This window comes from Cucurbita pepo, chromosome 6 (assembly GCF_057944985.1).
Source record: "Cucurbita pepo subsp. pepo isolate OVF chromosome 6, ASM5794498v1, whole genome shotgun sequence".
NCBI lineage: Eukaryota > Viridiplantae > Streptophyta > Magnoliopsida > Cucurbitales > Cucurbitaceae > Cucurbita > Cucurbita pepo.
This window is the reverse complement of record NC_141803.1, coordinates 5,035,001-5,058,897: the sequence shown is the minus strand read 5'-3', so window position 1 is coordinate 5,058,897 and position 23,897 is coordinate 5,035,001. Positions and strand designations below refer to the sequence as shown.

The 23,897-nt window shown below is 37.6% G+C and overlaps 2 protein-coding genes across 2 annotated transcripts; both read right to left on the bottom strand.

Annotated features, from left to right (window-relative positions):
* Window positions 1-1,260: 1,260 nt before the first annotated feature.
* Window positions 1,261-8,334, bottom strand: LOC111796574 (RmlC-like cupins superfamily protein). The gene is made up of 6 exons (XM_023679250.2): window positions 8,092-8,334; window positions 7,786-7,835; window positions 6,549-6,587; window positions 6,416-6,444; window positions 4,877-5,043; window positions 1,261-1,863 (listed from the first exon to the last, which is right to left on the bottom strand). Exons 1-6 carry the CDS (start codon window positions 8,205-8,207, stop codon window positions 1,359-1,361), a joined length of 906 nt encoding a protein of 301 aa, XP_023535018.1. The 5' UTR covers window positions 8,208-8,334; the 3' UTR covers window positions 1,261-1,358.
* A 3,116-nt stretch (window positions 8,335-11,450) lies between these two features.
* SVL1 (SHV3-like 1) lies at window positions 11,451-19,160 on the bottom strand. Its single transcript, XM_023679867.2, has 9 exons — window positions 18,874-19,160; window positions 18,350-18,646; window positions 17,596-17,711; window positions 16,486-16,984; window positions 15,678-15,716; window positions 15,261-15,545; window positions 14,282-14,424; window positions 13,064-13,550; window positions 11,451-12,084 (listed from the first exon to the last, which is right to left on the bottom strand). The coding sequence occupies exons 1-9, from the start codon at window positions 19,013-19,015 to the stop codon at window positions 11,774-11,776; spliced, it is 2,319 nt and encodes a 772-aa protein (XP_023535635.1). The 5' UTR covers window positions 19,016-19,160; the 3' UTR covers window positions 11,451-11,773.
* Window positions 19,161-23,897: the final 4,737 nt, after the last annotated feature.

Below are 23,897 nucleotides of genomic sequence, written 5' to 3'. Positions count from 1 at the left end.
TCAACCAACAGCTGAGAAATATTGTCCTCTTTGAGTTAAAGTTAAAGATGTAATGGCCCCAACCAACCGCTAATAGATATTGTCCTCTTTGAGTTTTATCTGCTAGAGAGAGGATCTAGCCTTATTCCGACCAGTGTCTTGCACCTCCTGGTGATTGGCTCTGATACCATTTGTAACAACTCAAGTTTACCGCAAGCAGATATTGTATGTTTTGGTTCGTTATGTATCGTTGTCAGTCTCACAGTTTTAAAACGTGTCTACTAGATAGAGGTTTCCACACCCTTGTAAGGAATGTTTCGTTCCACTCTCCAATCGATGTGGGTGTAACGACCCAGATCCACCGCTAGCAGATATTGTCCTTATTGTATGTTTTGGTTCGTTATGTATCGTTGTCAGTCTCACAGTTTTAAAACGTGTCTACTACATAGAGGTTTCCACACCCTTGTAAGGAATGTTTCGTTCCACTCTCCAATCGATGTGGGTGTAACGACCCAGATCCACCGCTAGCAGATATTGTCCTCTTTGGGCTTTCCCTTTCGAGCTTCCCCTCAAGGCTTTAAAACGCGTCTGCTAAGAGAAGGTTTCCACACCCTTATAAATGGTGGTTTGTTCTCCTCCCCAACCAACGTGGAACATCACAATCCACCCCTCTTCGGGGCCCAGCGTCCTCGCTGGCACTCTTTCCTTCCTCCAATCGATGTGGAACCGCCCCCAAATCCACCCCTTTTGGGGCCAACATCCTTACGGGCACTCTTTCCTTCCTCCAATCGATGTGGGACCGCCCAAATCCACCCCCCCAAATCCACCCCCTTTTGGGGCCAGCATCCTTACGGGCACTCTTTCCTTCCTCCAATCGATGTGGGACCGCCCCCAAATCCACCCCCCCCAAATCCACTCCCCTTTGGGGCCCAGCGTCCTTAGCACACCGCCTTATGTCTACCCCCTTTCGGGGAAGAGTGTGGGACCGCCCCCCAAATCCACCCCCCTTTGGGGCCCAGCGTCCTTACTGGCACACTGCCTTATGTCTACCCCCTTCGGGGAAGAGCGAGGAACAGCGAGAAGGCTGACACATCGTCCGGTGTCTGGCTCTGATACCATTTGTAACGACTCAGATCCACCGCTAGTAGATATTGTCCTCTTTGGGCTTTCTCTTTCGGGCTTTCCCTCAAGGCTTTAAAACGCGTATGCTGAGGGAAGGTTTCCACACCTTTTTAAATGGTGGTTTGTTCTCCTTCCCTCACAGTAGGATCTCACAAAGGGTGAGGTTGAAACGAAGATTATAACTATTGATTAAGGGGAAACGGATTGAACCAATGAACAATGGTTTTTTTTGTTATGAACAAAGAAAAAAAAAAGGGTTAGAACCCAAGAGAAATTGCAGCTTCTGATCTCCAATGCCTTGCTTTCTCAAACCCATTGGTATAATTATCAAAATCATCAATTGTTTGGTCAATTTCCTCTTGAGTGTTCATCACAAATGGCCCAAATTGCACAACAGCCTCACTCAATGGTTCACCTCCTACCAAAATGAACCTCAGAGCCTTGCCTGACTTATTCCACACCTCTAAACCGTCCCCGAACCCGAGCAGAAGAAGGTTATGTGCTGTCGTCGACGTCGCCTTCGAACTGCCGAAGATGCCTTCGCCCTCAAGAACGTAAACGAACGCGTTCCAGGATGACGGGATCGGCTGCTGGAGATGAGCTTTTGGCTTGAGAGTGAAGTCTAAGTACATGGTTGGTGTTCTTGTGTAGATTGGTGATTTTGCTCCCAATGCCTCACCGGCTATTACTTTCACTTGCACTCCATCTTTGGTAGCTTCTGGGATTTCCTTGCTTGAAACTTCTTGGTAGTTTGGTTCAATCCTGAGATTCATAAAAGGAAGTGTTACAAAAGCTTGTGGGAATCTATGTCTAGCTTTCTTATAAGATACGTATGAAACGAAACGAAAATTTCAACTAGACAATGAGATTTACGTCGTTTCCTATTGTAACTACTCTGAGATCCCATATCCGTTGTAGGGGGACGAAGCATTTTTTATAAGGGTGTGGAAACCTTTCCCTAATAGACGCGTTTTAAAACCTTGAGGGGAAGGCCGGAAGGGAAAGCCTAAAGAGAGCAATATCTACTAGCGGTGGACTTGGGTTGTTACAAATGGTATCAGTGCCAGACACCGGGTGATGTGCCCGAGTGAATTGGGGGTCCCATATCGATTGGAGAGGGACAAGTGCCAACGAGGACGTTGGGCTCTGAAGGGTGGTGGATTGTGAGATCCCACACCAGTTGGAGAGGGGAATGAAGCATTTTTTACAAGGGTGTGGAAACCTCTCCTTAGCATACGTGTTTTAAAACCTTGAGGGAAAGCCCAAAGAGGACAATATCTGCTAGCGGTAGGCTTGGGTCGTTACAAATGGTAACAATGCTAGACACCGAGCGATGTGTCAAGAGTGAATTGGGGGTCCCATATCAATTGGAGAGGAACAAGTGCCAACAAGGACGTTGGACCTTGAAGGGCGGTGGATTTGTGAGATCCCCCATCGGTTGGAGAGGGGAACGAAACATTCTTTATAAGGGTGTGGAAACCTTTCCTTGGAAGTTGTGTTCAAATTTTTTGAAGGGAAGCCCGAAAGGAAAAGCCCAAAGAGGATAATATCTGCTGGCAGCGAACTTTGGCCGTTACAAATGGGTATCAGAGCCAGACACCGGACGATGTGCCAACGAGGAGGCTGACCCTTGAAGGGGGGTGGACATCAGGCATTGTGCCAGCAAGGACGCTAGGTCCCAAAGGGAGGTGGATTATGAGATCTCCCATCAATTGAAAGGGGAATGAAGCATTTTTTTATAAGGGTCTGAAAACCTCTCCCTAGCAAACGCGTTTTAAAATCTTGAGGGGAAAACCGAAGGAAAAGCCCAAAGAGAACAATATCTGCTAGCGGCGAACTTGGGCCGCTACAAATGGTATCAGAGCCAGACATCGGGTGATGGGCCAGTGAGGAGACTAAACCTCGAAGGGGGGTGGACACCAGGCGGTGTGCTAGCGAGGACGTTGGGCCCCAAAGGGGGGTGGATTGTGAGATCCCACATCGTTTGGAGAGAAGAACGAAACATTCTTATAAGGGTGTGGAAACCTCTCCCTAACAGACGCGTTTTAAAACTTTGAGGGGAAGTCCAAAAGGGAAAGCCCAAATAGGACAATATCTGCTAACAGTGGGCTTAAGCCGTTACAACTACTCTTTCTGAAATTTACACGATCTATACTAGATAGCATCCATCGAATCAAGATAAGCATATCTTTCAAAGTTAAGAGCATCTCGAGTCCTAACTATATCAACGAACTAGCCACTACACTATTTTATCTATCCACAAAGCATTGGAGGGAGTCGACGGTTTGTCTAGGCAAAGTCCGCTCCATCGACGTATCGATCCGACAAGTGAACTAACTTATGAGTCCACAAAGCTCTAAGTCTTTGGGATTACAAGTAGTTCAAAAGATTTAATAAAGGAAAAATGTGATAAGTGATAAGACAGCACAACACAACAAATACTTGACAAGATTGATTCAGAAGCAAAAGAAAGGTTGTTGAAGTTGATCTTCCACATACAAAGTGTGCTTCACTCAAAAGCACCTTTATCATGAAAAATCATAATGGTTGTTTGTGGACAAAGCATTAGTTAATCATTTGGCTGTAAGGACTTGGAATGTTTGGAAATACCCTTCTTAAGTTCTCCAAATTAAGTCTTCATCTAAGTGCTCGTCGAGCTGGTTTTAGCGTGAATGAGGTATTACTCGAGAAAAGCGAGCGTGGGCTATGAGTATACAAACAGTGGGTGTGAGATCCCACATCGGTTGGAGAGCGGAACGAAACATTCTTTATAAGGATGTAGAAAACTCTTCCTAATAGACGCGTTTTAAAAGTCTTAAGGGTAAGTCTCAAAAGAAAAGCCCAAAGAGGACAATATCTGCTAGCGGTGGGTTTGGGCTGTTACAAATGGTATCAGTGCCAGACACCGGGCGATGTGCAACAAGGAGGCTGAACCCCGAAGGGGGGTGTATACCAGGTGGTGTGCAAGCAAAGACACTGGGCCCTAAAGGGGGTGGATTGTGAGATCCCACATCGGTTGGAGAGGGGAACGAGGCATTGTTTATAAGAGTGTGGAAACCTCTTCCTAGCAGACGCGTGTTAAAAACAGTGAGGAAAAGCCCGAAAAAGAAAGCCCAAAGAAGACAATATCTGTTGCGGTGGGTTTAGGCCGTTACAAATGGTATCAGTGCCAGACACCGAGCGATGTGCTAGCGAGGAGGCTGAACCTTGAAGGGGGATGGATACCAAGTGGTATGTCAGTGAGGACGCTAGGCCTTGAAAGAGGTGGATTGTGAGATCCCACACCAATTGAAGAGGGGAACGAAGCATTGTTTATAAGGGAGTGGTTTATAAGGGTGTGGAAACCACTCCCTAGCAGACGCATTTTAAAAATCTTTAGGGGAAGTCCGAAATGGGAAGCCCAAAAATGACAATATCTGCTAGCGGTGGGCTTGGGCCATTACAAATGGTATCAATGCCAGACACCATGCGATGTGCCAGCGAGGAGGCTGAACTGCGAAGGAGAGGTGATACCAAGCGGTGTGCCAGCGAGGACGCTAGGCCCTGGAAGGGGGTGGATTGTGAGATTCCACATTGGTTGGAGAGGGAAACGAAACATTTTTTATAAGGGTGTGGAAACCTCTTCTTAGCTGACGCGTTTAAAAACCTCAAGGGAAAGCCCAAAGAGGAAGACAATATCTGTTAACGGTGGGCTTGGACCGTTACCGTGGGACCCATGATACCCAATTTATAAAAGTTAATAGGAAAAAAAGTGCATAAAAAAGGTGGTTCTTACATTTTGTTCTTGGAAGAGAGGTTGATCCATAGCTGGAGGCCCCTTTGGGTACCTTGGGCTGCAGGCATTTCTGAATGTACAATACCTCTACCTGCAGTCATCCACTGCAAGTCACCTGCTCCTATTGTTCCCTTGTGACCTTCAAAATCTTCATGTGTCACACTTCCCTGTGGACCCAACCAGGTAACAATCAATGGGTTGTGTCTACTTTCTAACACCCCACAACTAAAAACGACCCAATTTGTGTCTTTTCTTTTTAACGTATTAGTGAATAAATGAATTGTATAGCGTCAAATCAAACGTGTTCTTCACGACCTTAACATTAGTATTACTGTTTTCTAATCAGAAGTTATGAGGTCCCACGTTGGTTGGAGAGGAGAACGAAACATTCCTTATAACGGTGTGGAAACCTCTCCCTAAACGCGTTTTAAAAACTTTGAGGGGAAACCCGAAAGGAAAAGACCAGAGAGAACAATATCTGCTAGTGGTGGGCTTGGGTTGTTACAAATGATATCAGGACACCGGGCGGTGTGCCAGTGAGGATGTTGGGCCACCAAGGGGGTGGATGGTAAGATCTCAAGTTGGTTGGAGAGAAGAACGAAACCTTCGTTATAAGGGTGTGGAAACCTCTCCCTAGCAGACTCGTTTTAAAAACCTTGAGGGGAAGCCCGAAAGGGAAAGTCTAAAGAGGATAATATTTGCCAACAGTGGGCTTGAGCTGTTACAAATGGTATCAAGACACCAAGCGGTGTGCCAACAAGGACGCTGGCCCCCAAGGGGGTGGATTGTGAGATCTCACGCTGGTTGGAGAGAAGAACGAAACATTCCTTATAAGAGTGTGGAAACCTCTCCCTAGCATACACATTTTAGAAACCACGTTGGTTGGAGACTCGAGATGCTCTTAATTTCAAAATATATACTTATCTTGATTCGATGGATGCTAATTTCAAAAGGAGTAGTTGTAATGACCCAAGCCCACCGTTAGCAGATATTGTCCTTTTTTAGTCTTCCTTTCCGGGCTTCCCTTAAGGTTTTAAAACGAGGAGAGATTTCTACACTCTTATAAAGAATGTTTTGTTCCCCTTTCCAACAAATGTGGGATCTCACAATCCACCGCCCTTCAGAACCCAGCGGCCTCGTTGGCACTCTTTCCCCTCTCCAATCGGTGTGAGACCCACAATCCACCCCCTTCGGGGCTCAGCGTCCTCGCTAGCACACCACATGGTGTCCACCCCCCTTTGGGTTTCAGTCTCCTCGCTAGCACATTGTCCGGTGTCTGGCTCTAATATCATTTGTAACGGCCCAAGCCCACTGCTGGTAGGTATTGTCCTCTTTGGACTTTCCCTTTTGGACTTCCCCTCAGGGTTTTTAAAACGCGTCTACTAGGGAGAGGTTTCCACACTCTTAGAAAGAATGTCGGAGCCAGCGTCCTCGCTGACACTCGTTCCCCTCTCCAATCAACGTGAGATCTCACACGTAAAGTCATCAAAACAGACCCAAGAAACTGAGTTTTGTGGTGAGGTCATGAATTGGTCATACCTGTAACATGTAGGTCACTGTCTCAAATCCTGTTCCAACTCAAAGAATGATAACAAAGTTAACAAAATGTATTAATCTTAATCATAATCAAGATCAATAAGAACACCAGCAATCAAATATCCAAATTCCAAACCTCTATGTGGATGATCTGGGAACCCAGCTGGGGCAGTAACTGCAAAGTTCAAGAAGCAAATATCATAAGCATATGTCGTGACAACCTAAGTTCACCGCTAGTAGATATTGTCCGCTTTGGCCCATTACGTATCGTCGTCAGTCTCACTATTTTAAAATACGTCTACTACGGAGAGATTTCCACACCCTTATAATGAATACTCCGTTCCCCCCTCCAACCAATATGGGATCTCACAATCCACCCCCCTTGAGGGGCCAGTGTCCTCGTTGGCACATTGTCCTCACAATCCACCTCCCTTGGGGGGCCAGCGTCTTCGTTGGCACATTGTCCGGTGTCTGGCTTTGATACCATTTGTAACAGCCCAAACCCACAGCTAACAAATACTGTCCGCTTTGATCTGTTACATATCGCCATCAGTCTCACGATTTTAAAACGCATCTACTAGGGAGAGTTTTCTACACCACGCATCTACTAGGGAGAGTTTTCTACACCCTTATAAGGAATGTTTTGTTCCCCTCTCCAACCAATGTGGGATCTCACAATCCACCCCCTCGGAGGCCAGCGTCCTCGTTAGCACATTGTTCGGTGTCTGGCTCTGATACCATTTGTAACCGTCCAAGTCCACCACTAGCAAATATTGTCCACTTTTACCCGTTACGTATCGTCATCAATCTCACGATGTGGGATCTACTAGGGAGAAGTTTCCACACCCTTATAAGGAATGCTTCATTCCCCTCTCCAACCAATGTGGGATCTCACAATCCACCCTCTCAGGGGTCTAGCGTCCTCACTGGCACACCGCTCAATGTCTGGTTCTGATACCATTTATAACAGCCCAAACCCACCACCAGCAAGTATTATCCACTTTGGCCCCTCATGTATCGTCATCAGCCTCACGGTTTTAAAACACGTCTATTAGGGAGAGGTTTCCACACCCTTATAAGAAATGCTTCGTTCCCCTCTCCAATCAACATGGGATCTCACAATCCACGTCCTCACTAGCACACCACCCAGTGTCTATCTCTAATACCATTTGTAACAACTCAAGCCCACCGCTGACAAATATTGTCCGCTTTAGCCCATTACATATCATCGTCAACTGATTCTAAAACGCATCTACTAGGGAGAAGTTTCCACACTTTTATAAGAAATGTTTCGTTCCCCTCTCCAATCAACATGGATCTACCCATTCAATTTCATCACCAAAAACTAAGAACAAAAACATAGAGAAACCCACCTGAAAACTCATCCAAAACCAGAAAAGGGTCAAAGTATTTCAGCTCAAACCTGTCAAAAACACCATTGAAATCTTAGACCAAACAATAACCCAAGAACATCCTCTCATTTCACCAACTCAAATGCCACATTCAAGCCATTAAACAGAACTAAAAACAGAGAGAAACCCATCAAAATTCCCTCTCCAAACAACACCAACTCATTCAAAATGGTACATTTATAAGATCAAACAAGAAACAGAGAGAAACCCATGATTCAAACCACAAAAATCTCAAACCCCATCAAAAAAAATTCAACATTTCATTACCTTCCAATGCTCCTTCGAACAATGGCACCCATCCCTTCATGCTGAGGCCTAGCCAGGAACTTTCTAGCCACCAAACGAGGCTCTAAAACAACATTGTGGCTCGATTTCTCAGGCATTGTGGCTCAACTTAGAAACTTGGCATACAAGATTAGAAGAAGAAGAAGTGAATTTATAAGCAACGAGGAGAAATGGTATGAAATGGAAAGAGAAGAAGTGGGTTGCCAAAGAAGACTGAGTTGGGTTAAAATATGGTATGAAAGGGATGAATTTGACATTTTTGGGGTTTTCTTTGGCTTATGGGACTCTCTTTCCCCTTTGCTCACTGTTTGTAAGAACGTCTGGCGTTGTGATGAGGTGTAGCGTTGTTTTGGTTAAAATATTGGCTTTTGGTGCTTTAAAGTTTCTATTTTTATTTTATTGGATTTAACCTGGTTTGGGACGGGGGATAGAGAAGCCTTGTTCGTTCCCGTCCCCACTTTTTATGTAAGGATTCAAGCCCACCACTATTAGATATTGTCTGTTTTGGCCCATTATGTATCGTCGTTAGTTTCACAGTTTTAAAACGTGTCTGCTAAGGAGAGGTTTCCACCCTCTTATAAGCAAATATTGTCTGTTTTAGCCCGTTATGTATCGTTCTCAACCTCATAGTTTTACAGCGTGTATGCTAAGTAGAGGTTTTCAATCTCTTATAAGCAGATATTGTCTGCTTTTGGCCCGTTATGTATCGTCCTCAACCTCACAGTTTTAAAACGTGTTTGCTAAAAAAAAGTTTTCACGCTCTTATAAGTAAATATTGTCTAGTTTGACCCGTTATGTATCGTCGTCAGCCTCACAGTTTTAAAACGTGTCTGCTAGTGAGAGGTTTTCACTCTCTTATAAGCAAATATTGTCTGCTTTGACCCGTTATGCATCGTCGTCAATCTCACAGTTTTAAAACATGTCTGCTAAGGAGATGTTTTCACTCTCTTATAAGCAGATATTGTCTGTTTTGACCCGTTATGTATCGCCGTCACCTTCACAGTTTTAAAACGTGTTTGCTAATAAGAGATTTTCACTGTCTTATAAGCAGATATTGTCTGTTTTGGCCCGTTATGTATCGTCGTCAACCTCACAGTTTTAAAACGTGTCTGCTAAGGAGAGGTTTTCACTCTCTTATAAGCAGATATTGTCTGTTTTGGCCCGTTATGTATCGTCGTCAACTTCAGAGTTTTAAAACATGTCTGCTAATGAGAGATTTTCACTCTCTTATAATCATATATTGTTTGCTTTGGCCCGTTATGTATCATCGTCACCCTCACAGTTTTAAAACGTGTCTGCTAAGGGAGGTTTTCACTCTCTTATAAGCAGATATTGTCTGCTTTTGACCCCGTTATGTATCGTTGTCAGCCTCACAATTTTAAAATGTTCCTGCTACGAAGACGTCTTCACGCTCTTATAAGTAATGTTTAGTTCTTCTCTCTAACTAAAGTGGGATCTCACATTCTATTTCAATTTTTATTGTTCCGAAAATTTTCATTTATTCATACTAGAATCCGAGCTAAAAATTTGTACTAATCAAGTTCCTCGTAAAGAGTTTTTTCATTTTTGATATATATATATAATAAGTTAGGTTTGTACCCATAGGTATATATATATATATATATATAAATTTGACCAGGTAGGGAGAGGTAGAAATTTGAGCGAGAGTAGGAACGGGGACATAATCCTCATATCCGTTCCCATTTAGCTAATGCGGAGAGATCTCTCTCAACTTTCTCTCGTTCCCGACAAAGCTCAAAATGTCAAGGTTGATGAAAATCTTCGAGAAATATTAACTAAAGCCTATCGGGATCGAACTATCAATATCAATTCATCGATCTCAAAAACCCATGAAACCTGTTTGAATTAGTAAACAAGACTTTAATTATAGACTTTTCACGATGAAAAAGAAATCATGAAAAATAACGATCAATATTTCTCGACATTTTAGAAAAACATTCACTACACGTCGAACTCGAAGAAATGTTATTCGACATTTTAAACCCTTAATTTTTTTTAACAATAAAACTTGATTTTAAAAAAATTAAAAAAAATAAAGATTCAAACATTTGACTTTTTAGTTGAGCTATGCTCAGATTGTCATTGAAATCTTTATCTTAAACTTTAAAAACGTTCCGATTTTAACGTTTATAATAATTGAAAAAAAATAATTAAAAATAAAAGATAAAGTTGAAGAACCAAATTAATTAAAATTATGAATTAAAGTTTGGAATCATAAGTCATAACTATATTTTGACCACAAAATTAATTTATGATGAATTTCATTTTCACACCTTATGCCCTACTTGGTTGGGTCCAATCATTCCACTTTTTTTCTCCTTTGCAATTCATAGGAAAGTTCCCCCTTTAATCAAATTCAAAATGGAATGAAAATTTTTATCCTCGGGAATTCTCGGGACGGTACTTTTTCAATACTAAAAGGTCTTGTATCAGTGAAGATATTCATTCTTATTTATATACTATGAATCGCTCGTTTCCTTAATCACTGTAAGACTTTGTTTGCATCGACCAGTGATATCAGTTTCTCTGAACATGTGATATCGATTCGATTTAGATTTATTTGATAACTATTTATTTTGAGTTTTCTGTTTTATAGAACTAAGTTTATTTTAAGACCCATCTAAAGAAAAAATAGATTTTGGTATGAAATTCAAGAGATACGGTGAGAATCTTACATTGGTTGGGGAGGAGAACAAAACACTCTTTATACGGGTGTGGAAACCTTTACCTAGCAAATACGTTTTAAAAACCTTGGGGGAAAGTATAAAAGAGAAAGCCCAAAGAAGAAAATATCGGCTAGTGGTAGACTTGGGCCGTTACAAATGGTATCAGAGCCAGACACCGGACAATGTGTCAGCGATGAGGTTGTTCCCCAAAGGGGGATAGACACGAGGCGGCATGCAAGTAAGGACGCTGGGCCCGAAGGGGTGTGGATTTGGTGGGGGTCCCACATTGATAGGAGAAAGAAACGAGTGCCGGCAAGGACACTGGACCCCAAAGAGGGTGGATTGTGAGAATCCCACATTAGTTGAGAGGAAAACAAAAAACCTTTACAAGGGTGTGGAAAACTTTTCCAAGCATACGCGTTTTAAAAACCTTGAGGGAAAGCCAAAAATGACAATATCTGCTATTGGTGGACTTAGGCCATTACAAATACCGAAAGGAAGATACATTGAAGTTGCAAGGAAACGAGCATTTCTTTCTCTAAAAAAATAGAATTATTACCAAGTGAAGCTAAATTTTACGTGTCGGGTTGTCGGGTTACTATTACCAAAATTGATTAAAATTGAGCTGAAGTGGAGAGGTAAAAGCAATTTGGATGAACACAACAAAGAAAATAATCATAAACATAACTTACAAGTGAAAACACAGTCAAGAAGAGCAAAATAGTGGAAGATTTGGTTACAAAGATAGATAGATAGATAGAGATACTCAATCCATCATCATGAATGTACCCTCCTCTCAAGAATGGATGTTTTTAACGTGGGAAACAAGAAATAAAGATACCTACAGACAGCAAAGTTCAAAGAATTAAATACCAAATCATGAAAAGAATTTGGACTACCAAAGTTCGATTCTAGAACGGCAACAACGGTACGAAATTTACAGTCGAAACGAACCCGAGCATGCGCTGCTGTCTTTCTCAGAATGGAAGAAGAGAAAGGCAGAGTATGGCAAGGTTCAAGAGCAAGAAGCCTGTTCCAGCTCCAAGCTTGGGTTGTCCATTGGGTTTAGATGTTGGAGGTGTTGCTGTAGAACCATCATCCACAGCAGGTCCTGGGGCTTTCTTCGAAACCGGAGGCAATGGTGGCTCGGCTACGTCATTGTCGTCTAGAATCGGGCTTGGACGTTCCTTTGGAGGCAGGTAGTCTGCAGTAATAAGCTGCATCAAGCTACCAGGCTGGACAGGGCTCATGTAATTTGGTGCTTCTTTCATTGTTAAACACCGGTTCTCTGCATATAGTTTGAGAGAACTACATCAATGACCAGGCTCGGAAAAAAGAATCAAAATGACGGTACTCAAAAATACTATTTTATATGCCAATCATCAGGGTTATAGTTATATAACCAAAGGGAAAGGTTGAATAGGAGTGGGTTTTGATAGAGAACATCAGCAGTGCCTCGTCTCGATTTTAAAACCAGAACTCAAAGAAGACTACTTTTTCTTGTAACCTATTAGATATCATTGATGAACGTACGTCCTGTTAGGAATTACGACTCTCCATAATGGTATGATATTGTCCACTTTGAGCCTAAACTTTCATAACTTTGTATTTGGTTTCCCCATAATCATCTCCTTAATTAGGCAATTAGGCAATGTGGACTCCCTCCCAACAATCCTCAACAATCCTCCCCTCGAATAAAGTACACCATAAAGTCTCCCCTGAGGCCTATGAAGCCCTCAAATAGCCTCCCCTTGATTCAGGCTCGACTCCAGCTCTGGAGCCCTTGAACAAGTACACCCTTTGTTCGACACTTGAGTCACTTTTGACTACACATTCAAGGCTCACAACTTCTTTGTTCGACATGGCTAAGTTAAGGGCATGACTCTGATATCATGTTAGAAACCATGGACCTCTACAATGGTATGATATTATCCACTTTGAGAATAAGTTCTCATGGCTTTACTTTTGGTTTCCCCAAAAGGCCTCATATCAATGGAGACGTATTATATACTAATAAACTCATGATCATCTCCTTAATTAGCCAGTCAATATGGACTCCCTCCCAACAATCCTCCACCGGAACACTTTTGGTTGTAAAACAGTCAATCTATGAATGTGTTAGAAGAGAAATCCTACTAATTTTAGAAGCATTTAAAACTAGTCCAGCTAGGCAACAAGTACAATTTTTCAGAGAGCAGCAATAGGATTAGCAATACCACCATTGATGAAAACATATTAATCTAGACTACTGGAAGGAAGATTCTTACTTTTATATCTAGCAGATGTCTTTGGAAAGTCGGTGATGACTCCATCAATGCCGGATCCCATAACAAATGAGTTGATCTCTACTGTTGCATCTGAGAAGAAATCCCATGCTTGAGAGACAAATTCATTGCTGAAGGTTTCCACATATACAGAGAGATTAAGTGATTGCAGCTTCGTCACAACATCTGTAGGTCCAATGAGAAATTGCAGATTTACAGGTAAGACAGAGGTCTTGCTGACAGTCACAGAGTTGGCAAAACTCTTAATGTCCACAACAGTAGAATTGAGCACATCACTAATCGACTCATCGACTTTGTAAACAAGCTCGTATTCTTTCTTTTCCTGTTTAAATTTGATTAGAACAGGGCTATTTGGAGATTGAATCAATACTTTCTGTGCTGTCTGATTATCATAACCAGCTTTGCTCAAGGAATCAATGACCGCATCAATTACACCTAAACCCTGCTCCTTAGCAAGGTAGGCTGCATTCTGAGAAACAAATCACAAGATATCATCAATTGAAATAAACAGCACAAGAACTTCCATGTTTTGATAGCATGATCGTCGTTGAAGCTTCTACAGCCCATATCTTAGTCAAAGAAATGCTGTCTATAAACACTATATCTGAGTGCTAACAAGAAGACATGAAGCAGGATTATCACCCCAAGTGTCAAACATCAAAGGCATCTTCTTCTAAAGACGGTAAATGACGATTGATAAAGCAGAGATCTGAGAATGTTTCTCCACAGCTATTAAACGCAAAGATAATATGGTTGTAAGGCATGTTCGGAAGTAATTTTGAACACCAAACATGTCTTTAATCATTCAAAACCAATTTAATATTTGATTTTACAATTAAAATGGATTTTGAATATTAAAGTTTGTTTTAGAGTGATTTTAAACATGACAAAAGTTAGAGCACATATCGGACTTGTAGTTAATATCGAACTTGTAGACAACAAATAGCAGATCACATATATCTTAGGCTAGGAAGTTTTCCAAAAGGTTAGTTCCCCACATTGCACCTCACAGGATAGTGTTCATTCCTTGACACAACCTAGTCATCCATGCATTCCAGTTTGCACCCTCAGCACAATCTATTTTATGTTCCCCACAACTTAGCATGCAGAGCAGGTTATTATTAATATCAAATGATTTCACATTCATATATCAAGGATCTTAAACATGTTGTATTTAATTATGACAAAAATAACTCTAACCTCAATGTGGATCAAGACACCAGAAAGAGTGCTGGAATTCTTTGCCAAGTCCAAGAAATCAGGTAGCGTTAAGAATTCCCCGTCGTTTCGGAACTTTGGGTTTCGGAACAACGTGAACTTCGATGAAGGGCTCAATATTGACGCTGCAGTTGAGAATAAATGGTAAGAATATTGGCATTTCATCTTAGTTCTTGCAAAACAAAAGCATTTCAAGCTAACACTTGCACCATTGTTTCTACAAAAGCTATCGGATGATCCATACTCAATGCAGATGAGATGATATCGTAGAGACTACTAATGGAATCGTAGAGACTGGATATGTTCTACTGCAGAGAAAGGATAGCCTACTCTCTCTGATAACCAAGTTATCAATCTATAAATCATAATTGCACTCAACAGTTTGTTTGTTTTTTTTTTCTTTTTTAATGAATAACCGAACTTTTATCGAGAAGAAATGAAGAATACAACGGCATATAAAACGAGAGCCTATAAAAGGAGGGAGGCAAACTACAAAGAACACATAGAATTTGACAAAGAACCAAAACCCCACTCAAAGATATCTCGAGCCCTCGAAAAACTCTATGCACTCAACAATCATATACTGAGAAATTCCATGCCAGATTATACTATCACAAGAGCTGTGACTACAATTTCTGCTATCTCTTCTTAAAGAATGGTGAACTTTTTCTACACATTTTACCCAACATCTTAAAGTCAATTCCTCGAAATGTTCAAAACTCAGCTTAAAGAAAGTTTCTGGCAATCCAGTATTCACGAACCTCTCACTCAAAACATGTTATTCTATTTCATTTCAAATGTAAGGTAAAAAGCAACTGATTAAGACATGACCATATTAGTCTAGTCTAGTCAAAATTATTCCATTGTAGTATCTAAGCCGAGAAATGAAAATGAAGACATGCTGCAAGGGATATGCTTAGTTATGAACAAGTATCTAAAATTGAAAACCAACTCCACTTACGGGTCAGGCCGTGAATCTCTTCCCATGTTAAGTCAAAAGCAAAGATTCCATCGTTAGGACTAATTTCAGGAATTTTTTTAGAAAGAGTAGTGAATGATGTTTGAGATATTGTTGTGCTCTCGATGAGATTAATTGAGCTCATGCAAAATGGTATTCCGTCTTTTGACATTTGAACTGGACAGTCAAGCACATCAACGCCATCAGAAATAGCCTTGGAATACGCCAAATTTGTGCAACCAGGAAAGTCTCCACTAGCTCCAAATTTTGAAATAACCAAAGGTTTGGCTGGAAAAGGAGAAAAAATATATATCAAAATTAATGTTAGAAGATCTTCAGTTAAACAATCATTCAATCCAGTCTAGCATGAAATTAATTCCGAGATTGTCAGGGAAAACTACTATTATAACTCTGGCTTACCTTGACTTTTGGCATTCTTATCCAAATGAGCAAAACAGTCTGGAACATCAGAGAAAAGATCGTCATTTCGACAAAATTTCAATGTTAATCAAATGAAGCAGAAAAACACCAACTGAGTTACAATTCTGAAGTACTTATATTGTCTTAGGTCATATATACATCCATATAAAGTGAAGAATGGAAGAAAAAATCTTCTATGGAATTCAATTTGATTAGCTGATGTTTAAAAATCAAAAGTTGGCTAACTAGAACTAATATAAACCATTACCAAGAACTCCTATTGATAACAAAGGACACTCCAACGTACAAAATGAACTTTCTAGCTAATTTCAACCATTTATTTCCTCCCAAAACGATAGAAGAAGATCAATGGGAAATAATTCTACCCTCGTGGTTAAAATATAAAAATAAAATAGCAAGAGATCTTTAAGATTTGACCATGTTCCAAATCGACTCTCGGAGTATACATTCAAACCAAAGTTCTTTACTTCAATTGGAAAACCAAAATTTTTAGTAGTTTATAGTATAGTTTTCAATTTCACACAGCCAAAATAAGATTGGGTTAAATTGCAACAATCCTATAATTTCAGCGTAGATTGAAACAATCATTATAGTGAAATCTATACATTTTGAAATATTAAAGGGCTTAACAGTAAGAATTCACAAGTTCGTGGTGATTGATCAGATTGAATGATCACCAATTCCTATAATTCAGAGGTGGTTTTTTCAATTTTCTCAAAATTTTGTATGTGATTATAAATTATCCCTCATGTACATAATATATATGAGCTGGAATATGATGACTTACCAATAGCTGACGATGGACTGATAGGGAAATCAGTGAGCACACCATCAACTGAAAATTTACCGTTGTCGATGTAAGACAGGTATTCAGTAACAGGATCATAACTGTAGTTGTAGCTTAGTGGAAGGTCACTATAGAACTCTGATGCAAAAATTTCCAGATTTGCTTTATGAGCGTCAGAAACGAGAGAGGTTTCAGATTGTATGTAACCATCCTTAATGGGCACTATATAAGTCTTAGGAACAAGAATTCCAGAAGCAAATGTCTTGATAAAGGTGAGATTGCGTAAGAGAGATTGATATGTCTGATTGGTGGTAATCTCAATATCAGTTGGTTGTAAAACCCGAAGGATCAACTTCGTTGTGCGGGGATTAAATCTCGATGCTATGCTTCTAAGAAATCCCACCTCTGGTGATGATATGTAGTTAACAATGATGCGTCTGGATACAGAAAGTACAAAGTTCCTCATGCTCAAGTTTCGTTGTGTGAAGAATGCATCATGCTGCAAAAAGAATAAAGGGGATGAGTGAGACAAGAGAAAGTAAAGCCTCAAAATTTCGGCAGAAATGAAGGTGTTAGGAACCACGACTCTCCACGATGCTATGATACTGTCCACTTTGAGCTTAAGCTCTCATGGCCTTGCCAAGAGGCCTTATTCCAATAGAGATGTATTCCTTCCTTACAAACTCATGATCAACCCCTTAATTAGTCGATGTGGGACTCTCTACCAACAATCCTCCCCTCGAACAAAGTACTCCATAGAGCCTCCCATGAGGCCTATGGAGCCCTCAAACAGCCTCCCCTTAACTGAGGCTCGACTCTTTTCTCGGAGCCCTCAAACAAAGTAGACCCTTTGTTCGACACTTGAGTCACTTTTGACTACACTTTCGAGGGTCCCAACTTTTTTTGTTCAACATTTGAGGATTCTATTGACATGACTAAGTTTATAAGTATTTCCTTACTTATAAACTCAGGATCAACCCCTAACTTTTTTGTTCAACATTTGAGGATTCTATTGACATGACTAAGTTTATAAGTATTTCCTTACTTATAAACTCCCTGCCAACCATCCTCCAGAGAAGGAACTTGAGCATGTAAATTCAATACAATTACCTGAACGTTCAGCCAAAATCCTGGTGGCTTGAACTGGTTAACCACATCTTCAGGAGTGAGAATAGGAAACCGATTGCCATCAAACTTGTTCGTCCGAGAAAAGATACCTTGAGTAACTGCCCAGTTAAGTCGAAATGTCAGGCAATTTTCCATAACATTCCATTATCGCAGTAAACAATGGGTCAACTTGATGAGAATTAAGAGAAAACAAAAATCAATTAACGGGCATGGCTAAGTACAATGTTGATGTTTTCTACATGCAAATCATCATCCGAGAACGATTTTCTTCATAAAGAATCTATGTTCATCCATTGTAATAAATGAAAATAGAAAGTAATTCAGGTTGCAATAAATTTTCAATTGTTGAACTTGAAATAAAAGGGGGGAACCGTTTCAAAGTGCAGTTCCCTCGGTCACCCAAGAGAAATTTGGAAAAACGTTACATGTAGAAATATCAAATATGAACAAAACAGAACCCGTGTTATAAAATTTCAAATGCTGAAATTAGAAGGTAGAAATCCACTAGATTTTGTTAATTATATCAAACAGCGACATGCAATGCTTAAACGGAGAGCCAAATTTTACAGAAAAGATCGTAACAACAGTGACCATACTTGACTCGCACAAATTTTCCTGAGCTTTTCATCAAACAGCTTGAGCACGATAATTGATAGAGATGAATATAAGGAGAGAGAGAGAGAGAGAGAAGAAATGAAGCTCAATGAGAAAAGTGGTGTTGATAATATGAACTTACGAGAAACATTTGCCAGTTCTTCCGCATTGAAATCGACCGTAAACAATCCCTTAGTAGCTACTCCATTAACAAGATACACACTGCTGCGGTTTTCCCCCAAAATCCCCTTAGCGTCAGTAGCATTGTTAAAACTCAGATCCGGGAGACAAATTCCAACTCCATCTTTAGTTAATTGCACATCGCACCATAAGATCACATCAGGAACACTAACCATAACTGCAAAACTATAAGCAAATCCACTCGAATCAGGAAACAGCCCTGAAAACCCACCACGAGCCACAACAAATGGAGGATCTCCTGCAAAAGCAGAACCAAACACAAATTCAAACTCAGAAATCAAACAGCAGGCAATAACCTAATGAAATGCACTAGAAAACAAGAAAAAAAATCTCAAAATCCCCTAGTTCAAATTCGAAGTCATTTACAAAAAAAAAACAAAACAAGCTGAAATCAACTTCAACAAGCCATTTCCAACTTCTGACTACATTCAATTTTCTACAAAGAAAAACGAACACTAAACTCACCACTCAAAGTCTGCCATGGAGAAGTGTTATTAGATCCCTGAGCAGATACCAGCGCAACGAACGAGTGAAGAAACAGAGGAAACAGAAGAAGGAAAGTACGAGAAGAAGAACACATCGCCGGAAATTTATTCCAGCAACTCATCGGAGCTCAGGTGAACTTCAGGACGCCACTGCCGGCAAATCTACAGCCGTTGATCGGAAGAAGAACGCCGGAGATCACTGGATTAGCGAATATGAAAGTTAGAGAGAGAGAGAGAGAGGTTTCTGCTGAAGAGCTTTGGGAAGATGGCATTTTTATATTTTTTGTGGTGATTTAATAATTTTTTTAAAATATAATATAATTATAATTATAAATATAAATATACAAAATTAATTATAATTAAAAGAGGCCGGTGCTTGTTTTTTGATTGCTAGTTCCCACGTCGAAAATGGAAAAAAAAAAATAATTAGTCAAGTCGGCTTACTTCTAGCCAGCTCGGCTCAACCTAAGCTGTTTGTTAGAGATGTAGCCAAGCCATAGACTTCTTGTCTTTTTATTATTATTTTATATCAGTTATTCATATGATCTCATAACTCGTCCAATTTGAATTATCCCTTCCAAAGAGTATAATTTGGAACGGGTAGAATTTTATTCGGTTTGGGTTGAGTTAAATTTTTAAAAATTAAAAATTCGGTTCGGTTTGTAGGTGTATTTTTTCCCGACCAACCCAATTCATCCTGGACTTTTAAAAAATTTAAGAAAATTTAACATTTGTAATCGATGTTAATGATGCATTGTGACTGATAAATGTTTAATGTTTAAATTTTACGAGATTTTAATAATTAATGTAAGATGTAACGTGAATAAGTTGATTTTTTTAAAATAATTAAAAAAAATTATCATACAACCTAACCCAATTCAACTCGAAAATGGAGGGTTAAGTTGGGTTGGGTTGTGAACTCTATTCGAGCTGCTCGGGTCACCAATTAAGTCCAAGAAATTTTTCTAACCCAATCTAACACAATCGGGATATGCTCTAATTTCATTAAAAATGAAAATTTAAAATATAACCTTCAACTCCTGTGTCACTGATACGTCAATTACAACATAATTTATATCAAATTTGCTATAAATCTCAGATAAAGTACATCTCGAGATGTTCATAAAATCCGATGACTCAAAACCATATTGGGTCGAGTCAAATAAATGAAAATTTATATGAATTGAGTTGGTCATGAGTTCCTCTAAAACTAGATTATATTGAACCGAACCAGCTCGAATTTTTGTTGCCTTTAAAAAAAATACATTTTTGTTTAGAATACAATTATTTATTTTATCTCTATTTAATTTTATAACTATTTTTCATTATAAATATTTAATTAAATATTTAAAATAAAAATTTTCCATTAATGGTTCATATATATATATTGTTATAGTTTATAATTTTGTAGATCATAATTAAATTTACAAATATTTTAATTTTAACGAAGACTTTAAAATTCCGGAGGCTCGGATGAGCTGAGGGGAGAAAAGCCGAAAGCCGGCTCTGAGCTGGAAAATTTGTGGTGGGCTCTTGTAAATCGATTCGACGTGGGGGACAGCTAGGGAGTGGGGACCACAAGCTGAGCACAACCAAACTGGCAAATGATTACGTGGCGATCCATGATTGGTTTATGAGTCAGCTGAAAAAACGCGCATTTCGATATGACCACATGGGTCCCGACAGCTGCCACTTACCCTTCAAAAATCACCTTCTTACTTATTATTATTTTTTTTTACCAAAAATAAATATATAATTCAACATAAATATGATTTTTTTTGCTCAATTATTAAAATCATTATATTTCAAATATATATTTAAAATTAAAAAAAAAAATCATTAATATCTACCATATTTAAAATATATATATATATATTTTTTTTTTTTTTTTTTTGAACAATCTAAACTCACCGCTAACAGATATTGTCTATTTAGCTTTACTTTTCGAGCTTTCCTTCCGAATTTTAAAAAATGTGTCTGTTAGGGAGAGATTTCCACCCTCTTTCAGGGCACAGCATTCTCGTTAGCACTAATTTCTCCCTCCAATTGATGTGCGATCTCACACACAAATCTGAGTTTTTTAAGTGATATTAATAAAAATATCAGAAATTCGAGATATTTAAAAAATAATAATCCTTTCACAAAAAAAAAAAAAAAAAATCTAAACGAAAGTATTATTTAAACTTTAAAAAAATAATTTCTTTATTTATATATATTTGTATTTTTGTGTATTGTGTACATATTTTTAATCTATCGAAGTCAAATTTACTTTTAAAACTTCGAATTTCACGAAATAAAAAAATACTTTGATATAAAAAAAAAATTTATAATAACAACAAGCCACTTTAACAACAGGATCAAGACTAATTCTTTTTTACAATTAAAAATTTTAAAAATTTATCGTTTTGAATGTAAATCTTACGGACGTCAGACGTTAAATTAAATAAAATTTTAGTTTCGTGTGTTTAGGGTTCATATTCAGGTGGCTTTAAAAACATTTTTACTCCAGTAAAATTTTAAATATTTCGAAATTTAGAAGGCTTTACTTATTTTCAATAAATATTTAAATTATTTACGCCAATTTTATAAACATTAGATAATCAAATAATTTATAAAAAATAAAAAATGAAAACCTTAATTTTTTATTTATCACAGTATTTAAAATTACTCTAAATTTTGATTTTTTTTTTTTTTTTGGAAAAATATTGAAAACCTTATTTCAGATAATTAGAATAATTTATTTTTTGGAAAATTAAAATTTATGAATAGCCAAATATAATAATTAAATTAAAATATTAAACCCTGTAAATTGACATTTTAAATTAAGTTGTCATTGTACAAATTTGAATGGTTCAAATACTTTCCCTTAATTTCATGCAATATTATTTTTTCCCACAACAAAAATAAATAAATAAATATATATATATATATTTATATATATATATTTCTTAATATATATATATATAAAAAGTAATTTATTTCTTAATATATATATATTTCTTAATATATATATATATATATATATTTCTTAATATATATGTGTGCAAATTTAAAAAGTAATTTATTTTACTAAAAGCATCATGAAATCAATTTTATTTCCATAATTAAAAACTAAAAATATTTTTAAATATTAAAGAGAATAGAAAATAAAATATTACAAATTTTTTTTATTTTACTTTAAAAATATATAAAATAAAATAAAAACATATTGGTTTTACACGGCTTAATTTCATAAATTAATTTTATAATTATATACTTAGTGTAATATAAATTAAAATAATTATATTAAGACTATTTCAAAATTAATTTAAGGAATTTTTTTTAAGGGTAGGTGAGGAAAATTAAAAAAGATATTAAATTGCATTTACTTTTTTAACCTAATGAAAAAGGCAAATAGAAAGAGACTTTTGGACAAAATAGTAAATTTTATCCATTTTTATAAATATAAAAAATGTCAACTCTTTAAGCTTTTTCTTTAATTAGGGAATCATTTCTTTTAAAGCTTTTACTTTATGCCTTAAAATATTAAATGAAAAAAAGTTTGGGTATTTTTTTAATTATTTTTTATAATATGATTTAAAAATTTATAAAATGGCAGACATTTTTTATTTATAAAATTAGGGAATAAAAAATTAAAAATTTTAAAAATATATTTTTTATTTTTTATTATTAATATATTAGGATAAAATAAATAAGAGTATCTTTCAAGTTATTAATTTTTAATTAAATTCAATAAAAAAATAATATTTTTTAAAGAATACGTTTAAAAAATAATAATAATCTTTCCAGTCATATCTGCCTTCAAAATTGGTCGAAAATTTCAAAATAATTTTGGTATATAATAATGGAATTAATATATATATATATATATATATTACTTTAATTTAATTTAATTTAATTTTTTTTTTTTAAAGTAAGTTCCAACTAGCAAAAATCCCATGCATTAAAAACTATATGATCTTGTCACACTCCTTTATTGGATATAATGAAACCCACGGGGTCCATAATATTGAATGCACATTAACTTTTCAATAAATAAATAAATAAATATATATATATATATATATATATATATATATATATATATATATTTGAAATCGGAGTGGTTTTTATGTAACAACCTAAGTCCACTGGATATTGTCTGTTTTGCTTGTTACATATCATTGTCATCTTCACAGTTTTAAAACATGTCTATTAGGGAGAGGTTTCCACACTCTTAATAAAGAAGGTTTCGTTCACTCTCCAACCAATGTGAGATCTCACAATTCACCTCCTTGGGGGTCTAGTGTCTTCGTTAACACACCGCTCGTTGTCTAGTTCTGATACCATTTGTAACAACTCATGGTCACCGTTAGCCGATATTATTTGCTTTGGCACATTACATATCACATCAGTCTCACGATTTTAAAACTTATGTACTAGGGAGAGGTTTCCACGCCCTTAATAAGTGTTGTTTCGTTCACTCTCCAACTAATGTGAGATCTCACAATTCATCTTCTTGGGGGTCTAGCGTCTTTGTTGGCACACTGCTTGGTGTCTGGCTCTGATACCATTTGTAACAACTCAAGGTCACCGCTAGCAGATATTATTTGCTTTGGCACATTACATATCATGCCAGTCTCACGATTTTAAAACATATGTACTAGGGAGAGGTTTCTACACCCCTATAAAGAATTTTTCGTTCCTACGTCGTAATTACGACGAACGAATTGTTTTTTTAGTTTAACTTATATGGTCCCATTTGGAACGTTACACAAACGACGATGCAAACATTAAAGAAAATTTAGATTTTAACGTTGCTTCAATCATTTATGAATATAAACGTTGGATAATAATTTAAATTTGAAATTGAAAAAAAAAATATATATATATATAAGTGAAATACCCAAAATGCCCTTTAATTTTATAATAAGCCAACATACAAATCTAGAATCAGCCACGTCATAAATCATTAATGCTATAAAAAAATATATATTTAAAAAAAAAAGATTTTTGGAAGTGAAA